The sequence below is a fragment of the Otolemur garnettii genome, unplaced genomic scaffold (assembly GCF_000181295.1).
Source record: "Otolemur garnettii isolate 467f Iridium unplaced genomic scaffold, OtoGar3 scaffold00004, whole genome shotgun sequence".
NCBI classification, from domain to species: Eukaryota; Metazoa; Chordata; class Mammalia; order Primates; family Galagidae; genus Otolemur; species Otolemur garnettii.
In genome coordinates, this window is record NW_003852399.1 from 20,335,665 (window position 1) to 20,358,788 (window position 23,124).

Consider the following 23,124-nt stretch of genomic DNA (forward strand, 5'->3'; position numbering starts at 1 on the left):
TCTGAGTCTTAAATAGATCTAAGCAAATGTCTCTTTACTGAGAGAGCCTCATATATAGTATTGATAAGTTTTATACGTGGGAAGGTCATAGGAGTGAAGGCTGAAACAATGTACAGCTTCACTCTAACCTTAACATACACACCTGTAAAGATACCCCCAAACTTGTGATATTTGATGCTATTAGCAATTAGCTTCCAAATCATGTTGGAGGAGAATATGTAATAGCATAGAAAAGTGGTCACGAACCTATGTATGGAAATCACCTTGTAAACAAACATTCGTAAAGTATAATTCTACTTTCATTTGTTTTTGTACATGAGGAGAAGTTGGTTTTGAAGGGTACCTCTGAAGAAAGAGATGATGAGATGGGTTGTGGGAAAAATCTCTGTATTGTTCAAAAAATTTTTAAGAATGTGTCCAGACCCATGTTTCCCTAAAAATAAATATCTTATATTTGGAAGGGGAAAAGGAGGAAAACACTGAAATGATGTATGTCAAGAATAGCTATAATTGGCAGTGAGATTTGGGTAGATTTTTATTTTCTTCTTTTTACTTTATTTCTCGGATTTATAATTGGATGTTCATATCACCTTGGTTACACAAAGAAATAATTGCAAATGAAAGACATAACTAGCCCTTATGTGAAAGGATAAAGGTACATACTATGTATTTAGCACATAGCAATCACTCACTTGAAATCAACTAATTATGTGTGCTAAATCACCTTCAAATGTACTGTAGAAAGTCATTACAACCTGGAAAGTCTGTCTCTACTAGGCTGCAGGGAGAATGAAGTTGACTTAACATAAGAAGAAGGAAGACCATTACAGTCATAGAGAAACCGAAAGTCAGGGTTGTAATTGTCATTATTTATTCAAAGGCCCCCACAGAATAAACTCACCCATCCTGATGGAGCAGGAGATTTCAGGCTAGCAGAGTCACAATTACATAATTTCCACAACAAACCTCTTTCTGATTACTTGGCTTTGTAATCAGAAATTCTAAGGTGACCATGAGATTGGCTTCCCACAGTGCTCCTACTGTGATTGTAAATGGAAACCTGACAAATGTCTCACTTAGTTTTGTGAGTGTGTGTCCATCTCTGAGAGGCTGAGGACCTCCAAAATTGACCAAATCAAAACTTCAGACCAGATCTGAACCCTTCCCTGGAGAAGCCCTCCTCCACGTGGGCTGGCTACACCCTCAAATGTTAATTGGCACTTAAAAACATTCTATAATTTTGTATCATCAGTGACTTTTAGCTGGACTCTCAACAAACACTTGGACAGGGAATGCATAATGATTAAAAGCTTGTGTTTTTTTAATTTCAAAATATAAAAGGGTATACATGGATATCTTATATCATGCTTGAGTAAGGCATTTAATGTGCCTATCACCTGAATAGTATTCATTGTACCCAATAAGTAGGTTTTTACCCTTTCTCTCCTTTCACTTCTCCCTTATGAATTTCCTATGACCTTGACATCTCTTGGTGCCCATATGTGCCCACCTCATACTCCCAATTATTATAAAGGACATGGGATGTTCATTTATCCATTCCCGAGATACTTCACTTAGAATAAGGGTCTCCAGTTTCACCCACGTTGTTACAAAAAAACATTCTTTCGTTCCTTTTTATGGCTGAGTAGTACTCGTGCGTGTGTGGTGTATGTGTTTGTATATACATACCCGACATTTTCATTATCTACTCATGAATTGATGGGTACTTAGGTTGATTCCACATCTCTGCTGTTGTGAATTTTGTAAAAGCTTAGCTTTTAGAATCAAACACAACCAAATTATATAGCTTCTCTACACCCTTGTGTGCAAGAATCCTTTATCACAGATTTAATATAAAAATTTATAGTGTCTAACAGAGTAAGTTCTCAGTCAGTGAGATTTTTTTTTTATTGCTATTAATAATGTTTAGCACATCTGGAGCATTAGATATTAAGGGAGTGACATACTATATTAGCATTCTTAAAGACATTTTTGTTTTGTAATAATAAAATGAACCAATTCTTTTTCTGGATTCTGTATAAAAAAATCATATGGGTTTGAATATGCATAGTGAAATAAAGCCCAGGCACACAGCCGTGGAGAACTTTACCAAGTGTAATTCGGAATCTTTCTTTCCTGATTTTATGTCTTTTCTTCTTTTTTCTTTCCCTCCCTCCTTCCCTCCCTCCTTCCCTCCTTCCCTTCCTTCCTTTCCTTCCCTCTCTTCCTTCCTTCCTTCCTTCCTTCCTTCCTTCCTTCCTTCCTTCCTTCCTTCCTTCCTTCCTTCCCTTCCTCCTTCCCTCCTTCCCTTCCTTCCTTCCTTCTTTCTTGTTTTCATTATTTTTTTTCTTTCTTATTCTCTTTCTCCCTCTCTCTTTGTTTCTTTTTCTGCTTGAATCGTACAGTGGCTTGTTGGAAGGGCTGAGTTCAGAGAAGTGAAAAATACGATCAAAAAGGCAAATATTCAACAAGTTGGTCTTCTGGGTTCTGTTATTCTGTTAAATGGCTTATCTCTCTTTTTTTCTTAAACTTCAGGTTGTATTTAAAGGGCCACACAGGGACAGCAGGAAAACAGAGCAGCCTGATCTTACATGGTGCTGATTTTAGTACTAAAGATGCTGATAACGACAATTGTATGTGCAAATGTGCCCTGATGCTCACAGGAGGTAAGTCCATGGGTCTGTTCCCTACACTGTGGTTCACTGGTTGGAAGCTTGAGGTTGCTTATCTGTGAGAAGAGGGTATGATTGTCTGGCCAGGGAACTGAAGAGCAAGTCCCTAGAAACCATTTTTCTGCCCTAATTTTCTGCCCTATGTTGTTGTGCAAGATGTTGCTAGCATATTTAAAGGTCTGCTTCCTCCCTCTGCACCTATAGTAGGAATGTGCTAAGTTGGTTCTGCATAAATTTTTTAGTCTCTCGAAGAACTAGTTATTCTACTTCTAAATAATCATGAATGATCCTTAGTGAAATGAACAATAATTTGGGAATTGAACATATACAGCAATTACTTCTTTTGTGTGGGGGGGATGGGGTTTGAACCCACCACCTCCGGTATATGGGGTCAGCACCCTACTCCTTGAGGCACAGGCACCACCCCTAATTCCTTCTTACAAAATGTTTTGCACCTGCATAGTAGAGTTTCTTCATCATGTATAAAAGTTGTGGATAAACCTAAAGTTAGGCAATTCAGACAAGCTATCCCTGGGTCTTTCACTATATGGTATGGCTTTGTAAGACATTTTAGCCAGTATAGAAAATATATTTAAGTACTATTGTATCATAGAGTAAGAAAGTTAAACCTTTTTGTACGTTTTCGATATTTTTCCAGCATTCTGATTATGCAGAAGAGAAACATTTCAACTTGATGCTAGTATATCTGTAATGCTTCTCTAGTCTTTACTAATCACCCTTGTTGCCAAAGAAAGAATAGACCATTGTCCTTAGCCTTAGAACCTTGGCTAAGCAATGGCATGTATATAGAATTAAATAATTTTATTTTGCTTTACTTTGAAGGGGTTTGTATCTACCTTCTAGTATAGAAAGTGGTGCTGCTTTCTTCTTTAAAGGAATGATATAAACTTTGCATTTTATAATGGATTCATGATACTTAATATTTTAGAAAATCATCGATTTAAAGAAAAAATATTAGTTAAATATTAATAAAAGTTAAAAATAAATATGGCAAAATCTGGGAATTTGATACATGACAGACTGAAATTTAGAAAACAGCCCGGGCTCAGTGGCCCACTCCTGTAATCCTAGCACTCTGGGAGGCCAAGCCAGGCAGATTGCTTGAGCTGAGGAATTTGAGACCAGCCTGAGCAAGAGCGAGACCCTGTGTCTAAGAAAAAAGAAAGAAATTTAGAAAACACTAAGCTAAAACCTGATAGCAAATAATGTAGCTCAAGACTGTAACATGCTCTGGTGGGGAAAGGTTGGAACTAAACAAAATGGTGAGGGAAACCTGTTTTTCAGTGTCTCCTTGCTCAGTTTTGGTGTCTTCCTCTCTTAATGTGTTAGCGGTCACACCTACCTTCACTCCTTCTGATATTGGATCTGTGTCATGCTATAATGAAACGTTATCTTTCTACCAATAAGGAAAAAACTGTTCAAATCTAACATTTCCTTTCCCCAAATACCGTGTGACACCGTGACTGTATTGCTGCACATGTGGTGCTGTCTTACCTCAACCTGAATCAGGCCAGCTCTGCCAGGTGGCAGGGAGAGAAAGCCTTGTCTTCACTTTGTACATTGGAAAATGAACATCAATTAATGTTCGCCATTTTATCCTCAACATCCAGCACAGTGGATTGTGACACACAGGAACTCAATAGAAAAGATGGCACGGGAATGAATGAAAGACTATCTTGGAGCCCTTAAAATCACTTTCAAATTTTACAGCCAGTGAAAGGAATGATTAGGTTGACACTTTTCTCATCAATTCACAGAACATGGAAAAGTATGAAGAGAGGTTTTAGAGAAATCTTTCCATCTCCTTCTTTATCCCTACCTGCCCCTTCATTACGACCACTGCCAAATCACTACACATGGACCTCCATCCGCTCCACCCATATTGACAGCTTTTTAATGCGAGACCAGCCACAGTAATATCAAAACCAACCTGTTATGATCTTGCCCCTATCTTACTCTTTTCCTTAAGCTTTGCCCATTGTTTTGGCATCACATTAAATGTCATCACGTATGTAAAAGTCTCCTATATGTATTTTTATGACTCTCTCTTCCCTTCAAGAATAGTTGCTACAAATTTAGATGTTTAAAAAATGGCACATGCAAGGTAGGTCTTGAACTTTCTTCTGAAAGAAATTTCCTATTTTCATTACCTCCTAGATCCCATAAATGAAACTATTAGCACATTTATAAATAAAAGAACTTCAATTTTCTAAATTTCTTCCCATTTTAATATTGAAATATGCTTCCTTTCCTTCATGTCTATTTTCACAAATAATTTTTCTTATCAAGTAAATATGATGCCTGAAAAACCAACAGTAAAATCTTAGAAGATCATTCCAACATGTTCCTGTACTTGTCAAAATAATGAAAATATGGAGTGAAGCAAAGAGGAGAATGCACATTTTTGGTTGTTGATGAGAAAAGTTCATTGCTCAGATTTACGATTTTATTTCTGCTTTAAATGACTGAACTTTGTCATGTTCTTTCATCCGTAATCATTCTTGGACTCACTTCATACTCACCAACATACACATGTGTTAGGGAGAGAAAATTTCCACTTCTTGCTTGAGCTGGAAGAGTCTAAGTAAATGTGTTTTTATAATAAGCACCACTACCCTATCAAATATCCTTTTGAAAGAATCCAGATCTTAAAATTATTCACGCCACAAAGCTAAAATGTGGAATTTAGATAGCAAAGAACTATAGAAATAAGGATGAATGTCAGTGACAATCCGGGTAACTGATGTGTTCCCAATAGCTTATGTCCTAGTTAGTTGCTCCCCTCCACTGCTATTTATCCACTGCTAATTTTACTCTTCTTTTTTTTTTTTTTTTTGTCTTATGATTTTTCCTTTTTCCCCTAAATTTGTATTTGAACTTGTTACCTATTTAAATTAGTCTCTCTCTTTCAAGCAATGAGATTTCATACTCTTTAGAACTAAGAACTCAGAGTTCTTTGTCATTATCAATTAATGCTTTGTTTCATCTTGCTTATTTATATATTTTTCTTTGTTTCTTCTAAAAGGAATTAAAGCTAAAGTAAGATGTATTTCCCACTATCTGTCCTAGATAGTTTTCTTCCAATACACAGAAGGATTTTACCTGAAGAATGTGGTATCATTGTTGTTATCTTTACCTGTCAAAGACTGGACAGCCAGAGATAGGCTTAATTGAAAGCAGAAGGTATTTCAGCTAGACACAAAGTAGAACATTTTGATCTTTGGTTCTTCTGTCCTAATACCCTAACTTCTTAGCTCTTGTTTATCAATGTAATGAATTTTGATTGGTACCTATTAAGGGGGTCAACTACTATTTGTAGAGAGAAAGACTGAATAGAGCTCGCATGTACTGAGGAAGATTGTCAACAAAAATGTAAACAACAAATAACAACACTTCAAGTCCTAACAAGTTTGTTGACAAAATATAACATGATGAGTTATTGGAGGAAGTGACTTTCCGTGGAGTATCCAAAAATGAAAGACCAGAAAGAATTTTCAAGGAGGTTGTGTGTTTCTAGTTATAGACATCGTCAAGAAAATAATAAAGCTCTATTTATTTGAAAGAGTTTAATGATGCACTTTTCTGTAGTTTGGGGTCCAGTAAAAATAGTCTCTCAAGTTTTCTTCTGGTTCTATGATACTGTTATCCCACATACTCATTACAGCTGCTCCTAGGGGAAAAAAATGCCTATTATTTTTCAATGCTCACTAGTAATTCCTAGTACACTGTTGCTTTGAAGAGACATAGTGGGCTGAGATGCATTATGTATTTGCATCAGTAAACATAGATATCACAATGCCTTACATACTCTTTCATGGAAGTATGCAAACCTATTCCTACCTTATCAAAAAGCCAGCAATTCCTCCATTCAGTTTTAATGTTGAATGATTTTTATTGTTCATTACACATTTATTGATAAACTAGAGCATATATTTCAAGGCCAAAATTACCACCCACATTTTCTATGGAAATGGCTCCTTAATTAACTATCCATGGAGATGGTTAGTCAATATAAATTTCTAAATATTTGTGCTGTGTAGTAGCCCTTTCTCTTCAGGTTTCTGCCTTTATGTAAGATATTTCTGCAGTGGGAGTGATAAATTGAAAGGTGACTATAAAAATATTTTCTTGGTCCTTCAGGAAAGCTCCTATTGTGCATCCTGAGATTAGAGAAATGATTAAGTTTCATTAAAAACTTAAGTAGTGGCTCGGCGCCTGTGGCTCAAGCAGCTAAGGCGCCAGCCACATACACCTAAGGTGGCGGGTTCGAATCCCCAGCCCGGGCCCACCAAACAACAATGATGGCTGCAACCAAAAAATGGCCAGGTGTTGTGGCGGGTGCCTGTGGTCCCAGCTACTTGGGAGGCTGAGGCAGGAGACTCGCTTGAGCCCAGGAGTTGGAGGTTGCTGTGAGCGTGATGCCATGGCACTCTGCCCAGGGGGACAGCTTGAGGCTCCGTCTCAAAAAAAAAAAAAAAAACTTAAGTAGTGTTATCTGTTATTTAACATTAAGAAAATGAAAATGTAATCTCATTCAATGCACATTTTTGTTTTTAGAGATTTATTGGATTTGAAAATAAATATGTAAAAAAACCTTCTGACTTCAACATTAAGAAAGTAAAATATTTTATTACTAGGTTGTCACATTCAAAGCAAACTTACATTCAACTAAACCATGATTATTTGATATTAAATTGAGAATATTCAAAATAAGTATTTCTAAAAGTTTAAGTTACAATTATTAAACTACAACTGTTAAAAATATAAATAAATGCTTATTTCTAAATTTCTTGTAAACAATAATTATTAAAATAGCCAATAACAAACAACAAACTATATGTCATTGTTTTACATTCCTTACTTTGCTTTTCTCTAAATGGAATTTACATATTTAGTACATAGTATAAAACCTATGTAGAAATATGACCAAACCTTCTAAAGAAAGAATCTGTTGCAGTAGAAATTCTGATCTTTTTTCCCACACATAAACCATGTCAACTGACAGACAAGACTTTCTAAAGCTAACAAAGGATAATTCTCAGTTCAGGCCTTAAAGAGAGGGTGAAGCCATACACATAAATTTCTTAGTACACCCTACAACTTACCAGCTGCTAACAGCAGAGTTGATAAATGCTTGCTTGGCCTGGTCTATACTCTTGAAAAAGACAAAGAAAATAGAAGAAATTAGCAGCTTTTCAAACTTCTAAATGACATAAAAGTGACAAGATTTGAGGGAACATATACTAGGGTTAGCATTTTTAATAACCCAAGTAGGGCATATAAACATTATCAGATAACTGATATTCCCTAGTTTTCAAGGTGAAAAAGTTGAGAGAAAAAAATCCATGTGAACAATTTAAGGTTGACCCCAGAATCTCATTGTGCTATTTTTATTTCAAGCCAATTTCTATATTTAGTACATAACATGTAAGTATCTTCTGCACAAATGCAAGTTCCTTGAAGGCAAGGATTTAGTGTTGTTGTCCATGACTGTGTCCCCAGGGCCTGATATGGTGAGTGGTACTCTGTGGTCAGTTAATGTCAGTTATACTAATGAACATCTTATCAGAGACTCTGAAGCAAAATTACAAATGATCCCAGTGAGGAGACCTAAAACAAAGTCAGTGTGAGTGGGTGTAAATGACTCTTGCATGAACTTAGATTTAAAATATGTAAATACAAATATGCATTTGCATACACAAACATGGAACAAAGGAATAGATACTAAGAATTGAAGTGGTTATATTTTTGATATTGGTTTCCTTCAAATCTCAAGTGGAAAGTGTTGGAGGTAGGGCCTGATGGAAAGTGTTTGGGCCCTTTGTGAATAGTGTAATGCAGGGGCTTTAATCCGCTAATAGATGGAGGCAGGTATGCTGTTTGTCCTCACTCTGTTAGTGCCCCTGAGAGCTGGTTGTTAGAAAGATAAGGCACCTCCTCTCCGGTTCTCTCTTGCTGCCTTTCTCGCATGTGATCTCTGCACATGCCAGTCCCTCTTTGCCTGCTGCTGTGAGTGGATCCCACCTAATGCCCTCGCCAGGTGCCCAATCTTGAACCTTCTAGTCAGCAGAACCATGAGATAAATAAACCTCTTTTCTTTATAAATTACCCAGCCTCACGTATTCCTTTATAGCAACATCAAACAGACTAAAGCAGGGTCTAGCTATTAAGAATAATTAAACCCCAAAAGACTAAACTCCAGAATTATAAACATTTGAGTGTTAGGTTTCTGACTTCCATATAAATTTGAGCTTTCTAAATACAAGGGTTAGGATTATATTCCTATTTTGGGGGGGAGTTTCATTTATTGAAAAAGGTACTCATGTATGTGGTACACTAAAGAATATCACACGAAATGTCATTTGTATGTTTGGAATATGGCAAATCAGAACTGATAAGCTCAAAGCTACAACCAAGGATTAATAATTGAAAGTACTTGAAAAAGAACCAATTTTATTTATATCATACAGTAACAATAATATGGCCAATATTTATCGAGCTCCTACGAACAAAAATTTTTTAATTATCCTAAATGATTTATATTTAATAACCTAGATGAAGCTTCCAAAAACCCTTTGAAATAGAGAACACGGTAATACCCCTGGTAAGAACTGAGATATAGAAAACATAAATAATTTGCCAAAGTGGCAGAATTTGTTTCAGAAGTAGATTTGAACACAGAGGCTCAACCTCCAGAGGCATTCAGCCTGTCTTTACCATCTACTGCCTCCAAAAGGAATGACATTCAAAGAGAATGCTAGTGCTCTAATTTACTTCTTGCAGTATAATCTCACAAGCTTTTGGTTAAATGTGAAATGAAGTCTGAGGGAAGAGAGAGACAGGAAGAGGATACCTAGAAGTCTTCAGTGAATTCAATGTTACCAGCCAGGATAAACAACTTTTCATCTGTGGAACAAAAAGAAGAGAAGAGGAAAAAGAAAATAAAAAACAAATCCTTGGCCCGAAGGAGATATACTATGAGATGACAGAAGGAATGTAGATTTCTAGAAAGAGCCTTTGCCTCCCACACACAAGATTCACGCAACTGCCCATTGAGGCCAGCTCTAGGGAGGGCCAACTTTATGGACATAAACTCATCGAGTGTTTTTTTTTTTTTCATGAGCTCACTGAGAATGATGGCACCAATCAATTCAGTTTAATCTTATCCTGAGTTAGTGAAGGAAGAGTAAAAGCTCAACTTTTCTGCGAACTCTTTTGCCTATTGCTGATAGGAACGCATGAGCTGAAAATGAAGAAATCCACAAAAACAGACATGCCTGTTCCCTTTGCTGTGCTTTTTACCTTAGAAAAGAAGCGTTGAGAGATATTTTGTTTAGGATCAGGAGAATGTGAGCGTTAGGTTTCCTGACTTTCAAATAAATTTGCACTTCCTGAGTAAAACGTTTAGAATCAAATTCCTATTTTCTGGGCAATGTTTCCTTTATTAGTGATAGAATGTGAATTTTCTGCATCGGAGATAAAAGACTCAAATGATTTTTGAAGGCCTGGGATAGTTGTTACAAAGCTAAATTTTAATGAGTGAAGTGTAAATGAATTAGAAACACGCGTCTCAGATTTCTTATTAAAATATACATGAGGTTACAGGTTATGGAGAAAAATGCTTGGCAAAGTCCATCTTGGCAGTTGCCAACCTTAAAGCATTTGAGACGTTTTATCAGTTGTCCGAATAGCAGATGGAAGCTTCTTTCTTCCATCCTCTGCCTGCATCACTTGAGTTCTTTTAGGCTTAAAATGCGTTTCCGAGATTCACTTCTTTTGCACGTTTGTTATTTGTTATTCCCAGGCACACACGTACAAAGTACAAAGGTAATGTTCCCCCAGATTCTGGGGAATATATATTCAGCGGTTTGGTGTCTTGTCAAGGAAGATCTGCAAACCCAGGCAGACTCCTCTCTCTGTTCACACAGAACATCTTCCATCCTTGCAAACTTAACATTTGCACCAAACACCTTTGAGTGCCTGTGACGGCCGGGAATTAATTCTAAGGAGTACATTATAGAGATATGCTTTAAACCCCATTTTTTAGGGTTTATGTTTAAATACATGGCCAGGCTTAATTTTGTTTTTTTGTTTTCTTTTAGTGAAAGGTAGAAAGTGGACAAACTATTTGAAATGTGTGACATGAAAGAATTCTTTGTTTAATTTATTCTAATGCATGTATTGGAGAAAACAGATCTCTGCTATGTTGAAGTTCAGAATATTTTATCATACAACTGAAATCGTCATAAGAAATAACTGTTCTTCTAAACCACAGTGTATGCAGCCCCCTAGTTTTTTTTTTTTTTTCTTTTGCAGTTTTTGGCCGGGGCTGGGTTTGAACCTACCACCTCTGGCCTATGGGGCCGTCACCCTACTCCTTTGAGTCACAGGTGCCACCCAACGGCCCCCTAGTTTTAAGATGAAAAGTTAAATGGACAATTCAGCCTGAAGTGGTTCCTCATGAAATCAAAAGGAAACATTGAAAACAAAATCCCATGTTAGGTACTTAGATGCCCGGTTTCTATACTGTGAACGTTGTATAAATCCAACCAAGCAAATAAGAAAATGTGTTAGTTCTGATGACTTTGACATCATTATTTAATTACGATGATGCTGCTCTACAAGATCCTTTTGTTCTTGTGCTAAACTTTCCACCCCATTTACCAGATAACTTGCACCAAGCACTTAGATAGGATTTTACAGGCTCTAACAGAGCATCATCTTATTGATCCTTAAAGCTGCCATGAAAAGGGTCAATCAGACATTATAACGCAGGTAATATGACTGTGACCTTGAAAAATTTCCTTAAACTCTGTCAGCACTGCTGTCTTCATTATGACGCTTGCCACAGCACACAGGCTGTCCGAGGGATAAAGTTAGAGAAGGCATATAAAAATCTTCACGTTAACTATCCAGTGAATAGAAAATATTGTTGGTATTATTGCCTAGGGTCTTTGGTTATTAAGTGATGAAATCAGCATCAAAGTCTAGGTCTTCTACTGTTTCTCCAGTGCTCTGGAGGCTCCCCATTGCCCATAAGAAGGTTTCTAAAAGGATAATAGAAACCTCTGTGTTCTCCCTTGTGTTTATTTTCCTAGCCCTGTATTCTCAAACCTCTTACCCACTGGCACTCCAGCCAAGCCAGGCTGCTGGCAGACTGTCTCCTGCTCTTGTAGAGTACAGAGTGCATTAGGAGCTCTGTCTGTCTGCTGAACTCACACTCATTTGTCAGGACCCCTCTCAGTTGTCAAATGAGTAAAGCCTTGTGGTCCCCCAGGTAGACCTCTGGGGCCTCTGCCTCTGTATTGCCGTAAGATTTTCTTCATCCCTTTGTTCCATGACTGTTCCATGTCATTTTTTTAGGATTTTGTCTGTCTCACTCCTCCACAAGACTGTGGATGCTGTCACGTCAGGAATTTTGCTTCAGTAAACTCTGTCCCCTAGGTGTGTCCATCAGTGAGCACTTGTGAAATTGATTCCAGACTCAGTTTTCTCACCTTCATGATGCTGCCATGTAAGTTCAGAATGGCTTTGGCAGATCATAGAGAATGGGATCTCCAAATGATGTTTGATTAAACATTTAACCTGGTAGCTATGGTTCCCCTGGTTAAATATAGGCTCCTATTTCTAGAGAATGTTTCACCTCTTACCTCATGGTGGACAGGGATGCTGGCTACAGTATAAATGTTACCAACAACATCGTTCAACTTTTCATCAAATCTGCCGATTTCTCCACCTTTATTTCCTGCAAGTCTCACTTATTGTCTATGTAAAAGCTACACTGATGTCCCCTCAGTTGCAGAACACACCACGCTGTTTTTCCACATGGCATTTGCATGTAACACATTCAGCTTAGGAGAGTCTTCATACGGCTGCCTCCCTTTCCTGCCTCGGGTCTCATTAAACACCAACTACTTCCACACATGAAGAGTTATTTCATGGCATTTTCTAGCCATGATTTGTATATTTACAAATGTCATGAGTTTGTATATTTACTTGCTTATATTATGTTGTCTGTTTCTGACATTAGAAGTAAGTGACCACATCTGTCTTGTTGAGTATTGTTTTGCAACACTCCACAGTAATTGCATGTTGAATGAATAAAGAAAGAAAAACTGAATACAGTAAGCATGAGTATTACATGTGGGATGTCTATCAAATACGGTTTTTTAGCAAACTAAACAAATTCAGACAACAGAGAATTCACAAGAAGAACCAATCAGTTAAAGTCAGACAATTGGTTAATCAATCTATAATCACTCACAAAACATTTGTCAAACTTTGGTTGGGTGGAGTACTAAGCATGAAAAATGGGCCAGTATATAAGCTCTGACTTTCCATTGCTTTTAGGGTAATGGACACAGACTGGGTGACTTGGTCTGCAGGCCTTCTCAGCTTCAGGTGACCGTCCCTCTTGTGGACCTTGAGCCAGCAGCCCTCCTGGCCTTCTCTCCATGTCTACAAATCCATTCTTCTTATCACAAGCACCATCCCACTTTACTCCTTAAAAAAATTTACAAGATGAATTGTCTGATCTTCTCACAGTCTCCTGCTATTTCTTGTCTCTTTCCTAAGATTGCCCAAAGTTTCCCAATGACTGTGTCTTTTAGCCTGTGCCATTTATGCCAGGCTGTTGTTGCAACAGATGTTTGTATTTCCACCTCCCTTGGGACTCCTGTGACTTTCCATAAACCAGATTTTAAAAACCACACTCTCTTTCTTCTTTCTTTCTTTCTTTTTTTTTTTATCATGAGTACCCTAATGCAGCTTGAAATTGTCGTCAGTCTCAACAATAGAATAAGGGTGTTTGCCTCAGGGACCATGGTGGATATTTGATAGACTATGAAATGTTCATTAATGTGATGGAAGGGTGACTGGAGAAGGTCATAGAGAAGGAGAAGAAAAGTTAAAATGTGGAAGCAATCAGGTTGAATTTCATTGCAGAGTTTCATTTTAGTCCTTTAGAGTCTTCTGGGTAAATGCATCCCCTAATATTAGAATGCCTTTTGTAATATAAATACCATATTTTTACTAGCTGCACCGAGCAAATATTAGAGGAATTAATCTTCAGGAAAAAAAGATGGAATTTTATAGTCCCTCCCTCTTTGCCAAACAAGACCCTGCTTGTCCCTCGTGTTTTGACTGCATTAACATTTATGTTGTTTGCATACAGTCGGTGAAACAGCGCTGAATATAGTGTCTTTCCAAATTCATCCTGACATACCTTACAGTTCCCCAGTATGAACTGGTGATTAATGCAGCTTGTTATGTTTCTAGTGTGACTTTCTAAACATGACCCAGCTGTACTCATCTTCCAAACTTGAAAAATGAGAATTAGCTTTTCTTCATTTAACTTTTTCTAAAGTTTCTGCAGGATGGTGCTCATGTTACAGTTAAACATCAGCTGTATAGCTTTCTCTTTCTTTAGCTATTAGTCCCTTAGGTATAAGTCTGTAATCAAAGAGAGGTCAACTGGATCTGGATAAAAATATGCCAGAACGTCTCTGGCATAAATCTCTCCCTAAAGATTTCATTAGTGTTACTTCAGGAGATGGGGGAAAGTGCTAGGCTTTATCTAAAAATCTAAGATTTAATTCATTACAAAAATAAAACTGGGTTATTCTGTGATCCGTACAGAGAGCTTTGCAAGCTCAGGATTTCCATGGTACTCATCAGGTTGTTTTTCTTTTCACTAAGTTGGAAAGCACTTAAACAATCACAGCCAAAATACAGCTACCTGGGAACTCTATGACACTATTGACAAACATTCCTATGTTCTTATAGACTACAGAGGGGACAAGGTAATAAAGTGAGCCTCAGAGTCATTACACAGTATCCAAGTAATTTTAGAAACAGCTCAGGGCCGGTTCTCAACAAAATTATGAAGTAGGCAGATAACATCTTTCCATTTAGATGTAGTTGTTTGTCTAAGCTTCTGAATTTCTTCACTAATGTTTAATTATTCTATTGCCAATAATAGTCATAAAGCAGAATGGCTCTTATGAGTATGTACATTTAACTATTCCTATATGTAAATCCAGGCCTGACTTAGATTGTATCTTGAAGCCAAGAGGCTTCCCATTATTCCAACAAGAAGTGAGTTCCAGGGGTCACACAGAAAGCTGGTGTTTATGAGAACATCCCTCCCTCTTATTGTTCATACAAATCCTAATTCAAAAGTCATTTAACACAGTTTCACTACTGGGAAGATACTCATCAAAATCTCCTATTTGCAGATAATCATTATGAGTATAAACAGGTTGTCTATCAGTCGATGCCATTAATATCTTGCTGTTCAATTTACTTATTACTGTTTCTTTTCCTTCTCTCTTGCATTATGAACTAATTTTTCAGGCTGGTGGTTTGATGCCTGTGGTCCCTCCAATCTAAATGGAATGTTCTATACTGCGGGACAAAACCATGGAAAACTGAACGGGATAAAGTGGCACTACTTCAAGGGGCCCAGTTATTCCTTACGCTCCACAACTATGATGATTCGACCTTTGGATTTTTGAAAGCACAATGTCAGAAGCAACTCTCAACCAAGAAATCTGGAGAAGCAACCAGATGAGAAACTGATTGGAAGCTTCTAAGGCAGCGGTTCTCAACCTATGGGTCGCGACCCCTTTGTAACAATGAAAATGCATCGTGGCATTCGGAAGGTTGAGAACCACTGTTCTAAGGCAAACAATATTGTTTCCAGCAACAAGTGGTAGTTATGTGACATCACCATTGTTCTTATCTCTGGATTAGGAGCCTTTCGAGTTCACAAAAGTCTACCTGGGGTCCCTGTATTCATATGGCTTGACTGTAGAGATTGTCACTAACTGTCATGCTTTAAAAAGGGAAGAAACTGCTCAGCTTGCTGTACTTCAAACTACTACTGGATCTTATTTTGGAAGTATGGTAGCCAGATGATAAATATGGGCTACTTCATGTAAAACAGAGAAAAAAAGAAAGAAAAAAATATACATGAAGAATAGGAAGACCTACCATAATCCTTTGAAAAAGATGTATTACATCAGCCAGAGGTGTTATATCTATGCAAACCTACAAACAGTAAGTGTATACTGTTGCACAATTGTAATAAAAGTTCGGGAAAAACAGAATTGCCCTCTGAGTTTGCTAAAGGTTAATGGATTTCAAAAATCTAATCCCAATATCATACTTCGTAGCTGATTTCAGTTGACCCTTCCAAATTCCATTTTTGTAAGCCATAATGAATTGTAGTGTGCGGAGAACAACAGTGTGAGATACAAACAAATTTCATTACTTTTTGAGTTTTTTGATACATTTTTCAAAAAAAAATGGACATATCAAACAAGGACGTACGAAGTGAAAAATCACACCCCCCCCCATGCTGTGGTTTTTATTATTCTAAAAACTGACTGATATATAAATATATTTATAGCCTGCGTAAAGCTTAAAGAATGTGAAATATATCAAGTTCTTGAAATAATATACATACATTCAATATTTCCTTTGATATTATACAGGAAAGCAGTATTTCAGAGTGTATTCAGTTGGGATAAAACCAAGTAAACTGGAGCAGTTCATTTTACACTATCTTCCTGCATGTGTATACATATGTTTAACGTCATTATTTGAAAACATTTTTAGAACTTCAATTCTTTACCCAGTTATTTCTTGCTAATTTAAATTTTGCAAATTAACTGAAACATGCTTACCAGATTTACACTTTTCCAGTTTCTGTACATGTTTTGAAGTCTATGAAAATAGAAGAATTATAAATATCATTGTACATAGAATGTTTATATCCACAATAAACCTAAGCTGTTTAATGTGTAATATGCAGCACTCTCCTTAAGGGACGCAAATAAAGATAAGGGTTCAAAGAAATCTACCATATTACTTAATGAAATACGTTGTTGCTCATGTTTTTCTCCTTCAGACAATTCATAATTTTTAAAAATGATTAGTGGAGGGAATTGTCAAAACTTACTCTATCATATGTGAAACACACAAACAAGATAATTAATCATAGTCACCTGAGTAACAGAAATTCTGACTTCTAGCTGCTATAAATCTCTTAATAAAAAATATTCCTATGGGATAATCTATTTTAAATGAATTTGGGGGCACAGATTTTTGTGGCAACTTGAAGATACTACAGTATTTTATCAAAAAGTGCTCTCTGCCTCTAAGTATCCAACGTTCCAATAGTAAACAGTTGTTATAAAACCATGAGTTACTATGGGATGAGAAAATTGAAACAGGTATTGGTCTCCTTTCTTAGAAAAGAAATAAATTATTTTCAAGGTAACAATACCAATTTGGGGGTTGGTGACTTGATCCATTATGCCCCCAGCAACCTTCCTCCATTTGAGAGAATGGAGCTATATACTTTTTTAAGAAAAAAATTTTTTAAGTTTACCATCAAGCCTTTTGTATATTTATGTGTTTGTATACAATCTCTTCTTGCCTTGCAAGTAATATTTGCATTCTACAGTTTTTCTATTCTTAGTGGTTCCTTCATAGCACATTTAAGCCTCTTTCTCTAACAATCTACTCAGTTGTTTTCATTTAAGGGAAGGAAAATGCGTGTTTTGTTCTTTTGTGTTCTTACAGATTATTATTTTTTTTTAACCAGTCTTTGGATAAGGAATACTATCTACAAACTCATGTTACAAAAATAAAATGAAATAACAAATAAAAAAGACAGCATGATATTTACTGTTTTGTTATCTGGATTTGAAAAATGATATATTGTTTTCAATTATTTATAATAAAGCAGTATAAAACACTTATGACTCCATCATGTGAATTGTGTAATGCCTACGTATTTATGGCAATTTAACATGTGTGTTCTTGCATTTAATTATCCCAGAATTGGATAATTAGGTATTAGCATTTTGTCTATAAATTTTTATATCAATAAAATACATATGGTTTCGATGCAAATTTCTTCATATTAATCACACTATTTGATTTAAATGAAATTGAAAATACCTGTGCAACTTCATCTCATATTAAATACATGTTTTGCAAAATTTAAATTAGAAATCGATGAAAATATGGAATCATTGGATAAACATTTACCAAGTGAATTAATGTCTCAGTCTTTAAAAAACTTTCAGCTTGGGATGAAATAAGAAAGCTTAGCTCCGTTCCATCTACTCGGTATTCCCATCAAACAATGTAGCTGCATGCTTTCTATTCTAAAAATGACATATATTTTTCCCCTTTCTGTATCCATGCCCTTTGCAATATGACTTTGCAGCTTGTTTCATAAAGGGGTCAAGTCTACTTTCTCATCCCCTGAATGGCTGGCTCAGGACTGGCCGCAGCCAGTGGAGCACAGCAGGTGTGACTGCGTGATAGTTCTGAGTCTGGTCAGCAACATTCTACTTTTGCCATGAGAAAAAGCCCAGAGTAGCCTAATGGCAGATTGGAGACCACACAGAGCAAGTCCTAGTCCAGTGGTTGAGACCACCATACACCAGCCACATGGTTGACCTGGTGATTCAGATAACATGGCCTGAACCAAGTTCAACCACGCCTGGCTCTGATCAGCAAACCCACCCACCTAACTTGCATAATCATGATAAACAATAAAGTGGTGTTGTTTTAAGCCACTATATTTGAGGGTATTTTGTTAAATATCATTATTATAGCAGCAGCCGGCAGATACAGAATGCAGTACTGCAGTCCCTACCTGCGCCAGCCCCAGTCATGTGATCCTGAGTTTTGAGAGCCATTCTCTCAGTTGCCTTCCTTCAGCTCAAATGGACAAAACAATCTTCTAGAATGTATTAAAACATTAGGTCCTTCATGACTCCCCTTCCCTTGCCGCCTTCTATTCTCACCTCTCTACACTCACATGGTCTTACATCTCTTAATGTATTTTGTTTCAATTTATCTTACGCTCCCTACTATGTTATAAGAGGCTGTCTCTTAGTAATTTTTTTTATTCCCCCAATACCTTAGGAGAGTCTTATTATTTGTTGAAGGAAACTGAATTGGTCTGAAAGACTGAACAAGCTGCTATATCTATACAAAATCTAGCATCCATATTAGACCACTATATCAAGTCACTTATTTTCAGATTTTAAACCTCACCCATTCTTCTCCGGAGAAGGATGTTCAAATCTATAAATTTAGTTATCTAAGAAATTTGTTTTATTGGTAACTTTGCTGGGATATATGTATTTTGTAAATTAAAGGAAACCTACATGCTAGTTGTAATTTTAAAAATATGTAAATATACGAAATGTAGGGTAGATTGGTAATTATTCATTGATTCTTTACACATTATTTTAATGTAAGATAATTATTTATAACATATATTCAGGCAGCTTATTTTCAGCTATATGATTTAAAGTCCAACAAAAGTCTTTTTTCTAATTGTTTTGGCTCTTTTAGAAAAAGTAGCCTCTTCTAATTCAAGTCAGTATTTTCTGATCATCACTTTATCACTTACTATGTATCAGCTTTTGAAGTTTTGGTAGTGAACATCATAAAGAGATTCCTAGGAAAATCTGGCATTAAACAAGTCATTATGTCTCAGACATTCTTTCAGCATTGCAAGGGATGGGCTTGTGTCTCATGAGGAGTAAATGACAGGTAACAGAAAAGAGTTATTAACTCTCAGGTTTTTCTTTTAATCCAGGACAATCTCAAACTCTGATATATTAACGCTCAGTAAAATGTGAAAGTGTATTTTATTTTATTATTTTATTTTATTTTGATACAGAGGCAACTGATTCCTAATACCTTTTACAGACAAGCTCCTGTTCTGCTCCTGAGACCAGTCTGCCTCTGGCCCATCCCTTCAGTCTATTTTGGCCCCTGGGGGGGTCCACTTTGCATGTGGTGAGAGTCGAAGCTGGGAGGGCACCATGGTCAGGCAGCTGTGCCACAGAATTACTGTGACTACCTTACATTAGTTTCTCTTCTACAAATTAAATTTTTAAAATATGAATTCACTTCTGAGATATGCTATAAGAAATTAGAATCAACCAAAAAAAGAGGTTAAACTATGTAAGTTAAAAATGAATTTAAAAGAAAATATTATAAGCAGGTAGTATTCAATTGCATGCTCTTTAAAACAATGTGTAAACATTAAACAGTAATGTAAAATAGGGCCAGGCATGGTGGCTCAAGACAGCTCAGCAAGTGGGAGGCTGAAGCAGGTGGATCACCTGAGCTCACAGGTTCAAGACCAGCCTGAGCCAGAGCCAGACCACATCCCTAAAAACGGCATTGTGGTGGGCGTCCATAGTCCCGGGTAATGGAGAGGCTGAGGCAAGAAAATTGCTTAAGCCCAGGTGTTTGAAGTTGCTGTGAGCTATGACACCATGGCACTCTGCCAAGGGTGACAAAGACTCTGTCTCAAAATGAATAAATAAAATGAGTAAGAAGAAAATCATTACGGCTCTAAATTAACTTGACTATTTCCATTTGAAGAAAGGTACATACAAGCTCTCTCTTTGAGAAATCAGTGTGTACGCTTAAAGGCAGAACGTGAATTACATGTATTTAACAAACATATTCAGCAGGTACTAGCTGAATTGCATAGAGCCTCAGGGATGAAGTATTAGGAAGGCACTGCAGCAACAGATAATTAAGGCATGTGGATATTCCGATTAGTGAGAAAAACAAGAAGACATAAATGAGTGCTACAAAAATTTTAATATTAGCAGAATGCTGAATCTTCTGCAAGAACAGAGACAGGAGTGATTACATCTGTTCAAGGACGTGTTCTCTGTAGCTGTGTATAATAGTAATATATGTAAAGAAAAAATGAGAAATTACTGTGCAATAGTGAACTTCATATATAGATGTTTTAAAGTTAACAGAAACACACAGGATCCCCTCAATTTGCACAAATTTTCATAGAAAATGGCATCTAAATTTTCTTTTGAAAGTTTTCTGAGAGTTTTCAGAAAGACAGAGGAGGAACTGGAGAGGCACAAAGGTGTCAGAAGTCCTGGAGCTACGGAGAACTGCAGTCGGTGGACACAAATGGACTGCAATGTCTGTGCTAAGCAGTGTACCAGGAGGTGGGGCGGAGAATGAGGTCTTTAAGTCATGTCTTCAAACATAGGTTTCATCTTTCTAAAGGGCGATGAGGAACTGATTTTCACTTGCTGCAATGACAAGGTGCACTGGGAGAGGTAAGACTGGAGAAGTTTGGACCCATAAGAAGGCTATTCTGAAGCCAGCTAGGATGGGACCTGATCTACACAGCAGGGTTACAAGAACAGGGCTGAAGAAGCTAGATTTTGAAATGTATTCGGGAAAAGAATACAAAGAACTTAATGATTGAATGAGAGTTGGGGAGGAGTTGAGGACATTCCTTACTTCATTTTGGTTAATTAGATTGAGGGTGGTAGGAATGACTTACAAAGAGGAACATGGGTTTTAGGAAGTAGCTAAAGAGTTGGGTTTTACATGTTGAGTTTTAGATGTGGCTATTCAGCATATGAGTCTGAGCTCAAGCAGGATTACAGTATAAGTCGTGGGGTGCTGTCGTATGCAGACAGAAATTAAAATCATTGGGTAAGATATTTTAAAAGAGAGTATAGAGTAAAATATGTGAAACTTAATGGAACTCCAAAAGGAAAAAAAAAATTGAGAAGGTAAACAAAGACAATTCAAAAGGGGTGGGAAATTATGTCTAGATACACCAGAGAAAAACAAGAAAGGAATGGAACCCAGAGGTCAAGCAAGTAGATTGCATAGAGTCTCAGAGACCTAATTCAGCACAGAGGGCTGGGGCATTATGATTGTAAAATGTCCATTGGGTTTGTCACTCAAGAGGCCTTTGGTGATTTTTTAAGAGGAGGATTTAAAACATAGAAGTTAGAGGACACACAGCAAGAGGGCTAAAATCCAACAGAAGTTAAGGAAAGTTAAGGACGTGAGGCAAATTAGATGCTAGACCTTTAGTATTTAGAATGATTTCTGGAAAGGCAGAATAGGCTAGATTTAGAAACGCAGAACCCTGGGCCTCACCCCAGGATACTGAACTCATTCTAACAAGAGCCACAGGTGACTCTTATGGGCACTAAAGTTAGAGAAGCTTTGGTTTAGAATATGCTTTCACCAGGAGGGCTGAGAATGGAAAGAAACAGGGAGGACTGAGGGATGGGACCAAGGATAGGGATGGGTTTTAGGATGGGAGGTGCTTTGATGGCTAAGGAAAAGAAGCCTTTGGAAGAGATGAGGCTGTAAGGAGAAACAGAAAGGTCCCGGGTGGGGCCAGTGTGAGGAGGCTGGTTTGAACAGGAGGAGAAATATCTCTTCCTCTATGAGGGGGGAGAGGAACAGCCACCTAACGGCCTCTACTTTTTAGGAGTGGGAGAAAGAAAACCATATAACTTTGTGAGCATTTAGGCAGTTTATTTTAATAGTGTTTGAAAACAGATTTGGAGTAGCCACTTAAGATAATTGGAAAAGTAAATGCCCAGAGGAATTGTAACTTTACAGTGTGGTATTAAAGGTTTAAATGAGATTGGAAATCGTGAATATGAACAGACCACTCCACTTTTTCTAGGGATCCTTATATGTGTGAAAATAATATAAGAAATACCACCAATTAGCTTAAAAGCTCCCCTCTGTGGGCTACTTGACAACATCTAGTGCAAGCCTACAACATTTGTGTCTGTGAGTGTGAACATCCAGGAAAAATGTCCCCTTCTTTTAAGTCCACCTTAATTTCTGTAAAATCAAGTACTGGCCCTTCTTCCATGCTTTCATGACATTTTACTTGGTTTTGTAGTTTGACTTGGTTCTGGTCAACTGTTAACATCTTTGTTCTGTCTCCAAGTGATAAGTTCTTTGGATCACAGGTAACATTTACTTAGTTCTGTGTCCCCAGAACCTAACAATGCACCTAGGGCATTCTTAGATACCAATTAAGCGGTAAGTGGGGTGCACTGGCATTCTCTGTTCCATGCTATAAAAGCCTTGAGTTCTTGCTCTGCGTCATATTTTTATTTTGTGTTTTTAAGTTCCGGTATGATACTGAGATAACTGAGGTGAGAAATAAAAGTCGATTGGTTGGTCTGGGTTGTTAGATGGCTGGTCATACAAAACATGAATAAAAACAGTAAGAATGCAAAACATTATAAAAAGTCATTTTTTTTCCTGAGAGTTTCTATTTCAAGAAAAATGTCCCCCTCTTCCCTTACTTAGATGGAGACAACCAGATACAAAGACAGCAGGTGGCAGCACTTGGGAGAGTAGAGTGGGGAAGGGAAGAGAGAATAATTTCCATTTTTGTATGAAAATACAAAAGCTTCCATTATCGTCTGTCTTGGACTACTAGGATCTGATATCATTGCTTTAGTGGAGCTGTAGGTGAAGGTGGGAATGAGCCACTTAGAGATGGTGCCTGTTATATAGCGAGATCAGTAACATTTTGTTGACTGGTTCTGGGCAGATCTGAGAAGATTCTCAAGATTCT

General features: G+C 37.1%; 1 protein-coding gene across 2 annotated transcripts in view; it reads left to right on the forward strand.

The window, feature by feature from the left end:
- ANGPT1 (angiopoietin 1) overlaps window positions 1–15,792 on the forward strand; it is a 238,118-nt gene extending 222,326 nt beyond the window's left edge. The window contains exons 8-9 of one of the 2 annotated variants that reach the window (XM_012809867.2): window positions 2,536–2,666; window positions 15,048–15,792. In XM_012809867.2, coding sequence (XP_012665321.1) covers window positions 2,536–2,666; window positions 15,048–15,208 — 292 coding nt within the window. In that variant the 3' untranslated portion in view covers window positions 15,209–15,792. The remainder of the gene's footprint in view (window positions 1–2,535; window positions 2,667–15,047) is intronic. The other variant, XM_012809862.2, reaches the window with a different exon arrangement.
- Window positions 15,793–23,124: the final 7,332 nt, after the last annotated feature.